The sequence below is a fragment of the Mobula hypostoma genome, chromosome 8, assembly GCF_963921235.1.
Source record: "Mobula hypostoma chromosome 8, sMobHyp1.1, whole genome shotgun sequence".
NCBI lineage: Eukaryota > Metazoa > Chordata > Chondrichthyes > Myliobatiformes > Myliobatidae > Mobula > Mobula hypostoma.
Genome location: NC_086104.1, coordinates 80506257 through 80521947, shown reverse-complemented (window position 1 = coordinate 80521947; position 15691 = coordinate 80506257). Strand labels below are relative to the sequence as shown.

The 15691-nt window shown below is 41.3% G+C and overlaps 1 protein-coding gene across 4 annotated transcripts in view; it reads right to left on the bottom strand.

Moving 5' to 3' along the window:
- Positions 1-15691, bottom strand: part of hao1 (hydroxyacid oxidase (glycolate oxidase) 1) — a 65745-nt gene extending 50054 nt beyond the window's left edge. For 2 of the 4 annotated variants that reach the window (XM_063056192.1, XM_063056195.1), the window contains exons 1-2: positions 15413-15689; positions 10943-11094 (exon numbers count right to left, since the gene is read on the bottom strand). In XM_063056192.1, coding sequence (XP_062912262.1) covers positions 10943-11094; positions 15413-15549 — 289 coding nt within the window. In that variant the 5' untranslated portion in view covers positions 15550-15689. Of the gene's footprint in view, positions 1-10942; positions 11095-15412 lie in introns of all 4 variants that reach the window. The other 2 variants (XM_063056194.1, XM_063056193.1) reach the window with 2 other exon arrangements.

Here is a 15691-nt window from a genome sequence, read left to right as displayed (position 1 = left end):
CTTTCTCACTGGGAGACCACCATCAGTGCAGTCAGAAATAAGATCTCCTCCTCACTGGCAATCAACACCGGCACACACAAGGATGCCTGCTTAGCCCATTGCTCTACTCTCCCTCTCTCCATTCATAACTGTGTGGCTGGGCACAGTTCAAACAGCGTCTATAAATTCACAGATGACAGCACTGTTGTTGGCAGAAACTCAGATGGTGGCAAGGAGGTGTAATGTGGTGAGACAGATCAGCTGGCTGAGTGGTGTCTCTGCAACAACCTTACACTCAGCATCAGTAAGACCAAGGAATTGACTGTAGACTTCAGGAAGGGGAATTCGGAATACACAGCAGCTCTTATTGAGGGGTCAGTAGTTGAAAGGTGAACAGCTTCAAGCTTCTGGGTGTAAACATCTCTGAACTTCTATACTGGGCCCATCATATGATCTCCTCAGGCTCCTAATGAAATATAGCCGACCAGTATGTCATGAAAGACTCCGGCAAGTTAATACAGTTGTAGTGTGGTAAGCATTCTAACTGGTTGTATTACTGTCTGTTATGGAGGGACACTGCACAGGATCAGGGAAAAACAGCTGTGGAGTGTTGTAAACCAAGCCATCTCCATGATGGGCAATAGCCTTCCCACTACCACGGACATCTTCAAAAGGTGATGCCTCAGGAAGGCAAAGTCCATTATGAAGAACCATACCATCCAGGATATGCCCTCTTCCCGTTACTATCAAATGGGCAACCCAACTAATCTCCTCTGCCTAGATAATACCTATATCCTTTCATTTCCCTCATATCATCTGCCCATCTAAATATCTCTTAAAGCTCTCTCATGTATCTGCCTCTTCCACATTCCAGGCACTCGCCTTTCTCTCTGTAAGAAACTTGTCCTCATGTCTTCTTTGAAATTACTCCCTCTCAGCTTAAACATATGCTCTCTGGCATTAGACATTTCAACCCTCAGAGAAAAAGATACTGTCTGTCTAATCTATCTATGCCTCCCATAATAGAAGGGTGTCCTTTTGGAATGGAGATGAGGAGGAATTTCTTTAAAGTGGTGAATCAGTGGAATTCCTTGCCACAGGCAGCTGTCGAGGCCAAGACTTTATGTATAATTAAGGCAGAGGTTAATAGATCCTTGATTGGTCAGGGCATGAAGGAATATGGGGGGAAAGCAGGAGACTGGGGCTGAGAGGAAAATTGGACCAGCCATAATGAAATGGTGGAGCAGACTCGACAGGCCAAATGGCCTAATCCTACTCCTATATCTTATGCCTTATAATCTTATAAACCTCTATAAGATCTCCCCTCAACCTCCGATGCTCCAGAGAAAATAATCCAAGTTTGTCCAACCTCACGTTACAGCACATGCCCTCTAATCCAGGTAACATCCCGGTAAACCTCTTCTGCACCTGCTCCAAAGTCTCGCTATCCTTCCTATAACAGGGTGACCAGAACAGTATGCAATACTCCAGATGCAGTCTAATGAGAGTTTTATAAAGCTGCAAAATAACATCCTGACTTTTGAACTCAGTGCATCAACTAATAAAGGTAAGCATGCCATATGCCTTCTTAAACACTGAATCAATCTGTGCATCCACTTTCAGGGAGATATGAACTTGGACCCAAGATCCCTCTGCTCACCAACACTGTTAAGGGTCTTTGCCAGTCTTCTATGTAATCCACAACACATTAATCTTCGTATCATCTACAAACTTACTAACCCAACCACTTATTAATCTGCCTATCCATCTGCATTTTCATCCAGGTCATTGATATACACCACAAACAGAAGAGGTCTCAGTATAGATCCCTGCAGAACACCACTAATCACAGTCCTCCAACTAAAATAAGTCCCTTTGACCCCTACCCTCTGCCTTCTATGGGCAAGCCAGTTCTGAACCCAAATGGCCAAGTCACCATAGATTTCATGTATCTTCGTCTTCTGGATGAAGCTCCCATGAAGGACCTTCTCAAATGCCTTACTAAAATCCATGTAAACAATATGCACATCTCTGCCTTCATCAATCACCCTCGTGACTTCATCAAAAATCTAAATCAAGTTAGCAAGACACAACCTGCCCCACACAAAGCCATGCTGGCACTTACTAGTTAGGCCATGGTTCTCAAAAATGCTCATAAATCCTATCCCTAATAATTCTCTCCAGTAACTTCTCTACCAGTAATGTGAAACTCGCCAGTCTATAGTTTCCAGGATTAATCCTGGTTCTCTCCTGAATAATGGAAAAACATTAGCTGCTCACCAGTCCTCCAGGACATTGTCTGTGGCTAGAGAGATATTGATCAAGGACCTGAAATATCTTCTCTTACCTCTTTCAATAACCTGAGGTATACCCCAACAGGCCCTTGGGACTCATCCAATTTTATGCTCTTCAAGTGACCCAACACAACAAACTCCTCCTTTACTTTAAAATGCCCTAGCATATCAATAATACTCAGCACTGATCTTCCTATCCTCCACATTCTTCTCTTTGGTAAATACTGATGTAAAGTACTCACTAAGAAGCTCACCCCATCTTCCACGTCTTCTACATCCAAGTAAACGTTTCCCCCTTATCCTTGAGTGGACCTACCCTCTCCCTGGCAATCCTTTCTGCTCTTGATGTAGGTATAGAATACTTTGGGATTCTCTTTAATTCTACATGCCAAGGGCTTTTCATGGCCTCTCCTGGCTTTTCTAATTCCGTTCTTAAGTTCTTTTCTGGCTTCTTTATAATCCTCAAGGGCTTTGTTTGATTCTACCTTCCTAAGCTTTACATACTTTGCCATTTTCTTCTTGACTAAATTCATCACCTCTCTCAACATCTAGGGTTCTCTTACCTTGCCATTCTTGTCCTTTGGAGCATACCTGACCTGTACTCTGTGCAGTAAGTTTTTAAGCACCCTCCTCATATATGGATAATTGTGAAATGATGCACTTTGGAAAGTCAAACCAGTATAGATTTATACTATGAATGGCAATGCATGAGGGCGTGTTATGGAACATTGTGGAACAGGAGCACAAGTGCATAGTTCATTGCAAGTGGTCTCACCAGTTGATAGGATGGTGTAAAAGTTATTTTGCCTGCTGGCCTTCATCAGTCCTAGCAATGAGTATAGGAGTTGGGAAATTCTGTGCAGTTATATAAGTGGCTGGCACTCGGAATACCGTGTACACTTTTGATCACCCTGTTATAGAAAAGACAAGGTTAAACTGGAAAGAATGCAGAAAAGATTTACAATGACCAGAAGGCCTGAGTTATAGGGAGAGGTTGGCCAGGCTAGGACTTTATTCCTTGGAACATAGGAAAATGAGAGGAATGAGAGAATAGAAATGTTCAAAATTATGAGAGACAGAGATAAGGTAGACGATAACAGTCTTTTCACCCTGGTAGGGGAGTCCAAATCTAGGGGGCATAGACTTAAGGTGAGACAGGAAAGAGTTAAAAGGGACTTGAGGGGAAAGTTATGGAACGAGCTGCCAAACAAACTTGTTGAGACAGCTAGAAAGCTTTCATTTAAGAAGTTCGTGGATAGGTGCACCATAGCTAGAATGGATTCCTGAGCCGAATAGAACGAATCTGTGCTACATTGCTCTAAGACTCTATGACTCTATTAATGTTTGGCATTGGCCTGTAATTTGCAGGGTCAGTATTGCTGCCCTTTTCACGTGCTCATTCTATGATGTACCAGCCTCCATATGTTTTTCATGGATTTTCTGCAAATTTCCTCTTTAGGACCATTGGATCGCAGACATAATATCCTTCAAATCAAACCCACTGAGCTCAAAATCAATTGCCCTGCTGGATATACTACAAAAGAGTAAGTCAAATCAGTATTATTGTTGCATAAAAACACTTCTGAACAATATTCCTTTGGGATTTTAATTATTTTACCTTTAATTTTGCAGCCAATTTAAGATTTTCAAGGTTTTACTCCCTGGTGCACTATTTTGCTGTCACAATACTGTATGAATGTTTTATTATCATGCTTAGTATTTTGTGGGTGTTCATCCCTCAGGCCCTCTTTGTACTTCCAACACTTTAATCTGTTTTACCAATTTCCTCCCTAGGGTTCTCTCTATTCCCCTGCAGAGATAATGTGATTTGTTTTTCATTTTTTATACTTCCCATTTCAAATGACCAACGAACGTACTGCAGAGAGAGCCTGCACTGGGACAGAATTCACTGTCGAAATAATGATGAGGCTAATAATGTTCATCCGTATTCAACCACCAAGCCGACAACATTTTAAGGAAATACAGATGTAACATTTCAGAAATAGTCTGCGGTTAGGTGCTTCTTGATAAAATAGGCTAAGGTGGTTCCTCGCAGGAGGTGGCAAATTCCTGAAAGGCTATATCATTGACAAGAAAGTAGTTAAACTTTTGAAAGATCACTGAATGGAGGGCAATGGCAAACTGGCACAGAAGCGGAGCTGAGGCCTAACTAAGGTAGATCAGCTATGATCATAATGAATGGTAGGACTGGCTTGAGGGGTCGCATTGTCTACTCTTGTCCCCTGTTTTGTATTGTTCGTAAGTTCATGTACTGCCATTCATATCAGTTCACAGAGGAAACCCACCATCCCACTGAAAACGAGGAAACCAAAAAAGTAGGTGAGGGCAGGGCAGTGGTGGTGGTCTATTTGAACTTTAGCAAGGCCTTTGAGAAAGTCCCACATGGTAGGCTGGTCTGGAAGGTTAGGTCCCATGGAACCCAGGGAGAACTAATTGGAAGTATTCAAAATTGGTTTGAAGATAGGATGAAGAAGGTAGTAGTTGAAGATTGTTTCTCAGAATGGAGGCTGATAACTACTGGTGTACCTCAGTTGCCAGTGTTGGGACCCTTCTTAGTTGTCATTGATATAAAATGCACGAAGCTTGATCAGTAAGTTTGAGGATGACAAAATTAGGAGGTGTTGTTGATAGTGAAGAAGATTATTGCAGTTTACTGGGTTTCTTGATGAGTTAGGGAAGTGGACCATGGAGTGGCAAATGGATTTCAATGCAGATAAATGTGAGGTGATGCATTTTGTAAAGTCAAACCAGTGAAGTACTTGCACAATCACCTGTAGGGCAACAGGGAGTGTAATAGAACAGGGTGTCTAGGAGTACATGAGCATAATTTATTGAAATCAATATCACAGGTAGACAAAATGGTGAAAAAGGCATTTGGTATGCTGGCCTTCATCTGTCAGAGTTGGGAATTGGGACATTATGTTGCAGTTGCAACACAAGTCACTGGGGAGGCCACACTTGGAATACAATGTACAGAAAGGAAGTTGTTAAACTGGAAAGAGTGCGGAAAAGATTCACAACTATGTTGCCAGGACTACAAGGCCTGAGTTATATGGAGAGGTTGGCTAGGCTAAGCCTTCATTCCATGGAGCAGAGGAGAATGAGGGGCAACCATATTGAAATATATAACACTTTGAGAGGTATGAATATGGTGAATGCTAATAGTCTTTTCACCAGGATAGGGGAGTCTAAAACTAGGAGTCATTGGTTTAGAGTGTCACCACGGTTTGGATGTGGCCCAAGTGCAGAGTGAGAGACACTGAAGCAGGTTGATAGTTCACAGACTTTAATACGAACAGTGTTAAAGGGAAAATAAAACAATAAATGCTAGGGCCAAACAGGGCCGTTAACTAAAACCCTCAAAGGAAAACGAAGCCTACACTGCGGTTGAAAAGAACATCTAAACATTAAACGAATACCACTAGTCTTCAGAGTCAGTTGATTTGAAAGTCTAATATCTCAAGGAAGGCCAAATACCAACAGCAGCGAAGCATTGCTATGCTCTGTCCAAGTCTTGACAAGCACTACCACAACCAGAATGGAGTTAAATACTATCACAATTAAATAATAATTACCTGACACGTGAAAATTTGCAAGCGCAATTGCCCGTATCTACTGCGCTGCTGAATCCGTGGTTGTGACATAGGGTGAGTCAGGAAAGATTTAAAAGCGACCTGAGGGGCAAGATTTTCATGCAGAGAGTGATGACTAAGTGGAACAAGATGCCACAGGAAGTAGTTGAGGCGGGTACAATAGTGCCATTTAAGAAGCACTTAAATAGCATATGGAGTTACAGGGCTTAATAAGATCATAAGATATAGGAGTAGAATTAGGCCACGTGGCCCGTTGGGTCTGCTCTGCCATTTCATCATGGCTGATCCATTTTTCCTCTCAGCCCCAATCTCCTGCCTTCTCCCCATATCCCTTCATGCCCTAACCAATCAAGAATCTATCAACCTCTGCCTTAAATATTCATAAAGACTTAGCTTCCACAGATGCCTGTGGCAATGAATTCCACAGATTCACCACTCTCTAGCTAAAGAAATTCCTCCTCATCTCCATTCCAAAAGGATGCCCCTCTATTCTGAGGCTGTGTCCTCAGGTCTTAGATTCTCCCACCATAAGAAACATCCTTTCCATATCCACTCTGTCAAGGCCTTTCACCATTCGATAGGTTTCCATGAGGTTACATCTCATTCTTCTGAATTTCAGTGAATACAGGTCCAGAGCCAACAAACACTCTTCATCTGACAAACTGTGCAAACCTGGAATCATTTTTGTGAACCTCCTTTGAACTCTCTCCATTATTCAGTGCATCCTTACTAAGAGGCCCAAAACTGTTCACAATACTCTAAGTGAGGTCTCACCAGTGTTTTATAAATTCTCAACATTACATCCTTGCTCTTATATTCTAGTCCTGTTGAAATAAATGCAAACATCGCATTTGTCTTCCTCATCACAGACTCAACCTGCAAATTAACCTTTAGGGAATCCTGTACAAGAGCTCGCAAGGTCCTTTGCACCTCAGTTTTTTTGTGTTTTCTCTCCACTTAGAAAATAGTCGACTTTTTATAACTTCTACCAAATTGCATGACCATGCACTTCCCAACACTATATGTCATCTGCCACTTACTTGCCGATTCTCCTAATCTGTCTAGATCCATCTGTAGCCTCTCTCCTTTCTCAAAACTACCTGCCCCCCCCCCCCAGTTATCTTCATATCATCTGCAAACCTTGCAACAAAGCCATCAATTCCATCATCTAAATTCTTGCCATATAACATAAAAAGAATTGGGTCCAACATAAACCCCTGTGGAATACTGCTAGTCACTGGCAGCCAACCAGAAAAGGCTCCCTTTATTCCCATTCTTTGCCTCCTGCCAGTCAGCCACTGCTCTATCGATGCTAGAGTCTTCCCTGTAATACCATGGGCTCATAGCTTGTTAAAGGCCTTCTGAAAATCCAAATATACAACATCAACCAATTTTCCTGTGTCTATACTGCTTGTTATTTCTTCAAAGAATTCCAACAAATTTGTCAGGGAAGATTTTCCCTTGAGGAAACCATGCTGACTATGGCCTATTTTATCATGTGCTTCCAAGCACCCCAAAACCACATCCTTAACAATCGACTCCAACACCTTCCCAACCACTAAGGTCAGGCTAACATGCCTATAATTTCCTTTCTTCTGCCCCCTCCCTTCTTGAAGACTGGAGTGACATTTGCAATTTTCCAGTCTTCTGGAGCCATTCCAGACTCTCGTGATCCTTGAAAGATCATTACTAATGCCTCCACAATCTCTTCAGCCACCTCTTCCAGAACCCTGCGATGTGCACCATCTGGTCCATGTGACCTATGTCCCTTCATACCTTTTAGTTTTCCAAGAATCTTCTGTCCAGTTAAGGTAACTTCACACATTTCATGACCCCTGAAACCCGAAAATTCCACCATACAGCTGGTGTCTTCCACAGTGAAGACTAATGCAAAATACTTAATCAGTTCATCCACTATTTCCTTTTCTCCCATTACTACCTCTCCAGCATCATTTTCCAACGGTTCAATATCCATTCTCACATCTTTTTTATTCTTTGAATCTGAAGAAACTTTTGGTATCCTCTTTAATATTATTGGCTCGCTTACTTTTGTATTCTATCTTTTCCTTCTAAATGACTTCTTAGTTGCCTTATGTTCGTTTTTATAAGTTTTCCAGTCCTCTAACTTACCACTAATTTTTGCTCTATTATATGCCCTCTTTGGCTTTTATATTGGCGTTGACTTCTCTTGTTAGCCACAGTTGTGTCATCTTGCCTTTAGAATACTTCTTCCTCTTTGGGATGTATATATCCTGTACCTTCTGAATTGCTTCCAGAAATTCCAGCCATTGCTGCTCTGCCATCATTGCTGCCAGTGTTCTTTTCCAATCAAATCTGGCTAATTCTTCTCTCACACCTCTGTAATTCCCTTACTCCACTGTAGTATTGATATATCTGACTTCAGCTTCCCCTTCTCAAAATTCAGGGTGAATTTGATCATATTATGATCACTTGGCCCTATGGGTTCTTTCACTTTTTGCTCTCAAATCAATTCCAGATCATTGTACAAGACCCAATCCAGAATAGCTGATCCCCTAGTTGGCTCAACTAAGAGTTGCTCTAAAAAGCCACTTCATAGGCATTCTAGAAAATCTCCCTCCTGTTATCTAGCACCAACCTGATTTTCCCAATCTACCTACATAATGAAATCTCCCATGACTATTGTAACATTGCCCTGTAGGAATATATTTTCTATCTCTCATTCTAATTTGTAGACCACGTCCTTACTACTGTCTGGAGGTACGTATGTAACTCCCATCAGGGTCTTTTTACTCTTGCAGCCCCTTAGGTCTATTCACAATGATTCAACACCTTCCAACCCCATGTCACCTCTTTCTAATGATTTGATTTGACTTTACCAACAGAGCCACGCCACCCCCTCTGCCTTCCTGCTAGTCCTTTCAATACAATGTGTATCCTTGGACAATAAGCACCCAGCTACAACCTTCTTTCATCCATGATTCAATGATGGCTACAGCATCATAGCTGCCAATCTGTAAGTGTGCTACAAGTTCATCTACCCTATTCAGTATACTGCATGCATTCAAATATAACACTTCCAGTACTGTATTCACCCTTCTCGATTTTGTCCACCTTTTAAGTTGCAACTCATCCTGTTGACTGCAATTTCGCCCTCTCATCAACCCCTCCTTGCTAGGAGTCTCACTACGCATTGCCTCTGTTTGTAAACCAACTACCTCATTTTCAGCACTATCACTCCAGTTCCCATCCCTCAGCCAAGTTAGCTTAAACCCACCTGAACAACTCCAGCCAACCTGCCCTTAAGAATATTGGACCCCCTCAGGTTCAAGTGTAACCCATCCTTTTTCTACAGGTCATACCTTCCCCAGAAGAGATCCCAATGATCCCAGGCTTTGGGGACCTGGGCCAAAGGCAGGAAGTTGGAGATATCTGGGTGGAAACCATAGTCAGCATGGACTTAATGGAGTAAAGGTCCTGCATCTGTGCTATACTGTATTGCTGTCTGATTCTACAATTCTAAAATGCATTTTTGTACAGATAATACAGAGAAATGGACATAGCTCACCACTGTAGAACAGATCCATGGTGAGAAGGAAAATTACAAATGTTATACTTGATCTGATCCCATTTTGTGACAGTTGTTGACTCGTGGAAGTCTTACAGTGACTCACGGACATCATCATCTTTAACGGAGAGATGCAAATGCAGATACATGGTCTCAACCCAAAATGCCAACAATTCCTTTTCCCTCCACAGACACTGCTTGTCATGCAGAGTACATCCAGCAGTTTCTGTTCTATTGCAGTCTGCTGTCAGCAAAATACCCAGAGATCATCTCAATTTCTGCAGGGGTTCCCAACCTGGGGTTCACGGACCACTTTGCTAATGGTAAGGCTCCATAGCATATAAAAAAATGTTGGGAACCTCTGCTCTACAGTAACGCTGAATTCTGTGTGAACACGATGAATGTCTTCTCATTGAATGATTCTTAGCTGAGTAATATCTGAATCAGAAAGTGCCAGGAAAAAGCTTGAAGTCAAGCCAAGTATAGAAAACAAACTAAGAGTGCTGGGAGCTGAATTTATAAGAGAAATCTGAAGGAAAGAAAAAAAGTTAAATAATTGACATATATTTTAGTTCTCCAATATTTCTTTTGACCATATGGAATAAGAAATCACGCTAATAGTTAATTTTCATTGTCAATGAGATATTAATGGTAATGAAGTCTTACTGAAGTGTTTATAGTCAAGACCAGAACCATCTCTAGTCTATTTTCTGCTGTTACATAATTCTTTCCTCATCCTTACTACTCTCCCCTTCCACATCTGGTTTTCTGTTGGTTTTTGACTCCAAGGCAGAATTGCAAGTCTCTGCTTCATATACAGCATTACTTTGGTGGAAGTTAATGCCACCAGATTTTACCTGTAGGTTTCATGGTAGGTAGAATCCCTAGAATTTTAACTCATGAAATCTGACACGGGAGGCTATAGCCTCCAATTATGACTGACACACAAGCACTTCCTTAAGGACAACACAAAGTACTATAGACATGAAGTGTTAACACAAACCTTGTACTGTGAGGTAGGTGTCTACTGTGGGCACCATGTGTTGGAAATTGTGCTCATTTTAAGGAATAACTTTTTCTCAAGGTCCTGCTCAGTCATCCGAATATTATCAAAGAAATATCATTTGCCTTGAGTCAAGAAAGTTGAGCAATGTTTATGACTTTCTAAACACTGTTGGAAAAGAAAATGGATAAATTCTTAAAGGACTGCTCCAAGGCCCACAACTAGACGTGTTTGGTGTAAACTCACCAAGGAATTTTAATTTATGTGCTTGAAGTTGATGGATCTTCCAAGCTAGTTTGCTCACTTCCAAGTGAATTGCACTTCACTGCAACTTTGAAGAAACTCCAAGTAACCAACTTCAAATATTTCAATCAGATAATTGAAAATGAAAGAGATTTGGTTAATGTGGAAAGTAGTAATGAAAATGAAAATTAATGTATTGGCAGCAACATCAATTACCTTTCACTATTTTGAATATTAATGTATTGGCAACAATATCAGTTACCTTTCACTGTTGCCACTTCTCCTTCTGGATGTGCCATCCGTTGCATAGCTGTAGCAGAAACACAAATTGGCATGCTAATTCTCTGCCCCAAGATAGTTGCAGATAAGTCCACGCTTGACACATCCCTAAGAACACGTGGGCAGATTTGCCATCTGAAAAATGCAGACAGGTGAGTTAGAAATAGTCTCTGCTCTCCAGTGTCCTTCCCAACAGCACCAAGGGTTGGGAAGAAGCCACCTAAATCCAATTGCACATGATAAAGTTGTCAATGAGTAATAGTCTCAACATTGAGGGAGTGTCTTGAGGGAACAGATAGAATGTAAAAACTAGAAGATGATGCAAGTTGTCTCTGCTAATATAGAGTGTAATACCCTTTTTAAGCCTTGACCTTTAATCTAATTTTGGTTTGATTCAAGCCTGCCTTATCAGGCTTTTGCACACAGTTGGGTCTGTGTTTTAGCTCTTCTTTTGTGACAGTGTGGAAATGTACCAGTAAGGATGACTGCTGTAGAGCATGTGTGTAACTGTTATAGGGATATAGACAGACGAAGCTATCGAGACAAACTTAGAAGCTCAGTTTGGAAATTTTACTGAGACCTTTTTGTTCTCTGTCCCTTTCTTGACAAATGGGCAGCTCCTCCTGAACTTCTTCCAGGTGTGGACCTCTGGGTGGTGAAGTTCTCCAACATTCATGACACTGCCACAACACGAGAGTCTGTATACTATATCAATATCACCAATCTAACCTGTCTGAAATCATGCAAGAAGTAGAAAAATGTGTTTGCTGAACATTCTGGTGATCCTAAGGATCAGGCCGAGACGCAGTTATGCAGAGATGATTTAATTCTAACCTTTTTGATATAAGTAGTCATAGGGTAATACAAATATGTAATGATTAATACTTCTAATTACTAGTCAAATATAGGTGTAATAATTAATAATAATGATGATAAATAGTGTAAAATAATGGCTGCTTGCTGTGTGATGAAGACAGGGAAACAACTGGTTTGCAACCATATGATTTTCTAAGGATCACTGACCAGCGGACTAATTTACTTCCTGTTAACAAATGCTCTGCTTCTGGTGTCTTAATGTTTACATGTTTGCATTCAATGACCCCTTGTACACAACGGAAGTCAACCACCTCAGTGAACCCCTAATTGCTTTCTCTCTGTTAATGATGCGCTTCTGGCCCAACTGGTAATGTTGATGCTGGAAAAAGGAGTTACTAACTTCTGCCAACAGTGGAGTGATGTGAGCAAGCACTTAAAAAGATCTGTTAAGTTAAACACATCTAAACTGCAGCAAACATCTGGTAAAATCTATAAACCAATATAAAGACGAGATGTGTATCTGCAGACACATTAACGTAACAGAATACAAATTGGTTCCTGAGCACTGACAAGCTTACGGACTTCGGTTGATCGATTCCATGTCACAGGCAGGCAGAGTAATGAACCCTGCTCTCCACTGCAGCTCCTGAATTGGAAGGTAATCGCAAACTCTCTCAGCAGCGTTGGTCCATAAGACCATAAGATATAAGAGCAAAATTAGGCCTTTTGTCCATTGAGTCTGCTCTGCCATTCCATCAAGCCTTGCAATCCGGTCTGTGGCAATGTATTCCACAGACTCTCTACCCTCTAGCTAAAGAAATTCCTCCTCATTTCCATTCTAAATGGGTGTCCCTGTATTCTGAGACATTGCCCTCTGGTTCTAGACTCCCTCACTATAGGGAACATCCTCTCCACATCCACTATGTTTAGGCCTTTCTATATTCGGTAGGTTTCAATGAGATTCCCCCCTCATTCTTCTAAACTCCAGAGAGTACAGGCCTAGAGTTATCAAACACTCCTCGTATGTTAACTCTTTCATTCCTGGGACCATTCTTGTCGACCTCCACTTGTTCCTGGAACAAGGGAGTTAGAGTCACAGAGTTCTATAACACTTCGGCCCAACTCATCCGTGCTGACCATAGCGTCTTTCTTTGCCAGTATCATGTGCCTGCAGTTGACCTGCATACTGTACTTCTAAACTTTTCCTGTTCATCAATCCGTTTGAACGACTTTTAAGTGTTGTAATTGCACCTAATCTCATTCAGATTCTCGGGCAGCTTATTCCACTTAGTCACTTCCTTCTTTATTAATAACTTGCACCTCAGGCCCACTTTAAATCATTCCCCTCTATCTTCTATTTAGGCTTTAATTATTTCTATTGTTATAATTTTAATTGTGCTTTTTCATCCAAGATTAGAAAAGTGAGCCAGTATGAATTGGTTTAAAGGAAGCAATAATAAGTAATAAGGGGTATTAGTAGGGCAGTAGTCAGCAATAAGGAAAAAGGGATAGAAATATGTCTTTGGTCACTAACACTAAATGGGTTATCCTTGTGCTCTCCTTTTCCCCATCAATATTGGAGGTGGTGAATGAAACAGTTCTCTGGCGCTTGATGATAGCAATCAAACTTATTTCCGACTACATAAGTTCTGCCAGAGTGACAGCGTTCAGGATTCACTGGATCATAGCAAGTCCGTGCCAAGCAAGGAAACAAGATACCCACCCAGGGCAGAGCAACATGAGAGGTGAGGTTGGGCCATCAGGGCTGGCAGCAGTACGACCAATGGCAGAACAGCCATTGTGAAATTCAGAATCTGAGATGTGAAGCAGATTTAAACAATGGGAAGTGAAAAGAATATTGAGAGGGGAATAATCGTGATTCCAGAGCGAATTATGCTAGGCTATATAAACCGCTCAGCTGATTGTCATGAACAGTTATTTATTTCCCTTTAAATACTCAAGGTCCCAAGCAGCAGGAGCTGCACAGTCAAGACCATTCCTTCATGAAGTTAAGTCCACAGGCTGAGAGGGAAGAGATGACCAAGGCTAAAGAAGTTTGGGATAAGGAATGAGGAGAGGGTGAGGCACTGGAAGTCAGACCAGGGAACAGTAAGCTGTGTTCGTCAGGAGATAGGATGTGGTGTGGGTGGGCTTGGTTGGGGAATTAAGAGAAAGCTTAATAGTTATGGAAGGTGTGGACTGTGCGATATGCTTGGTTATCTGGAAAAAGTGTAGGATCACTTGTTGGGGGTGAAGGTGATGGTCACGGTGTCTTATTGATCAGGGAGAGGTCAATCAGTTTTGGAAAGGTATAATGGTGAGGCAGGTCAATCAAGTCCTGTTTGGAAGCATCATAGGTAGATGCTCTTTGGTGTGGCAGATGGCATTGGGATCCCAAAAGAAAGACAATTAAGTACTTAAATTAAGATGGAACTACTCACATTGGATTCTCAGTACTAACTTGGATCTATTCAGCTAGGAGACTTTTAAATCCCACATAAACAGACTTCATATGTGTGAGCCACAGAAGTTTGAAACAGTGGAAGTATCTGCCAGACGCACTATACTCATCATCGGGCTCCCGCTGCTCAAATCCAGATTCCTTCCTGCGATGAACCATCAAAGACTCATATCCAAAGTAAAAATCAGAGAGCTTGGGCATTCGATGAAGTACTTGGCTATTTTCATTGGAATGGGTTTATTGCTCACAAGTACTGAGATCGAGTGAAAAGCAACTGTTTATTCAGATCAGATCATTACGCACTGTACTAAGGTAGTACAAGGACAAACAGTAGCAATGAGCAATATAGCTGCAGAGAAAGTGCAGGTAAATGATAACTTGCAAGATCATAATGACATCAATAGTGAGGTTAAGAGTCCGACATCGCACCAGGAAACTATTTAGTGGGCTTATAACAGCAGAATAAAAGCTGCTCGAGCCTGGTGGTACATGCTTTCAGGCTTTTGTATCTGCTTTACTGAGGCGGTGGGAGGTATAGATACCATCCAAAGAGGGATGTCCTGAGCTGTGTCCACAACTCTGTGCAGTTTCTTGTGGTCGCAGTTACTATAACAAGCTACTATGCACCCAGATAGGAAATTTCCATAGTGCATCGATAAAAATTTGTGAGGATCAATGGGGAAATTGGAAATGAATCATGCAGCAGAAAAAAACTGAGCATTATACAGCAACCCAATGTTTGGGCCAAGATTTCCATTCTGCTCTCTCCTTACAAGTTCAAATCGCAAATCAAAATTGCATTCTAAGATCAAAGCTGTAAACTGGTGCAAGTAACCCAGAGTATGAATCTTCCCTCTCATCACCTTCACATAAAGTTTCTCTATAGCCAATATGGTATAGCATTAAGCTAGCTACAATAATAGCCTAAGCTCATGTTAAGAAAGCAGACTGAGTAATATCATTCATAAATAGCACTTCAACAAAAGCAGTAATGTTCATCCCAATGAGCTTCTAAAAAATGATTTGCAGATTTACTGTTAGAATACAAAACACAAATGGTTCCTGATGTTTGCAGATTTAGAAAATTGTTATAGATTAACACAGCAACATTTTTCCAAATAGAGTGAAAAACTATCCTTTATGAATATGTTGTATGTTCTCCTACTTCAAAATTACCTGGAGAAAGCAGCAGTATTATCCCTTAAGGTCTGTTGGTCATCTGCTCCTGAAGAGTAATAATCATAGACTGCTTTGGGTAGGACATCTTTCGCATGTTTTTCAAAATCATGAATGCACACTGGATTGCTGGACATTATTCCTACTTCTGACTTGAGCAGAAGTCAAATGCAGTCAGTCAGTAATTGCATGGCATTGCACTTTGTTTATCCGTGCAGTTAACATTTAACTTGCAGGACAACAGTGGGATTCCTGTGGTAATCAATGCACAAATGGGAT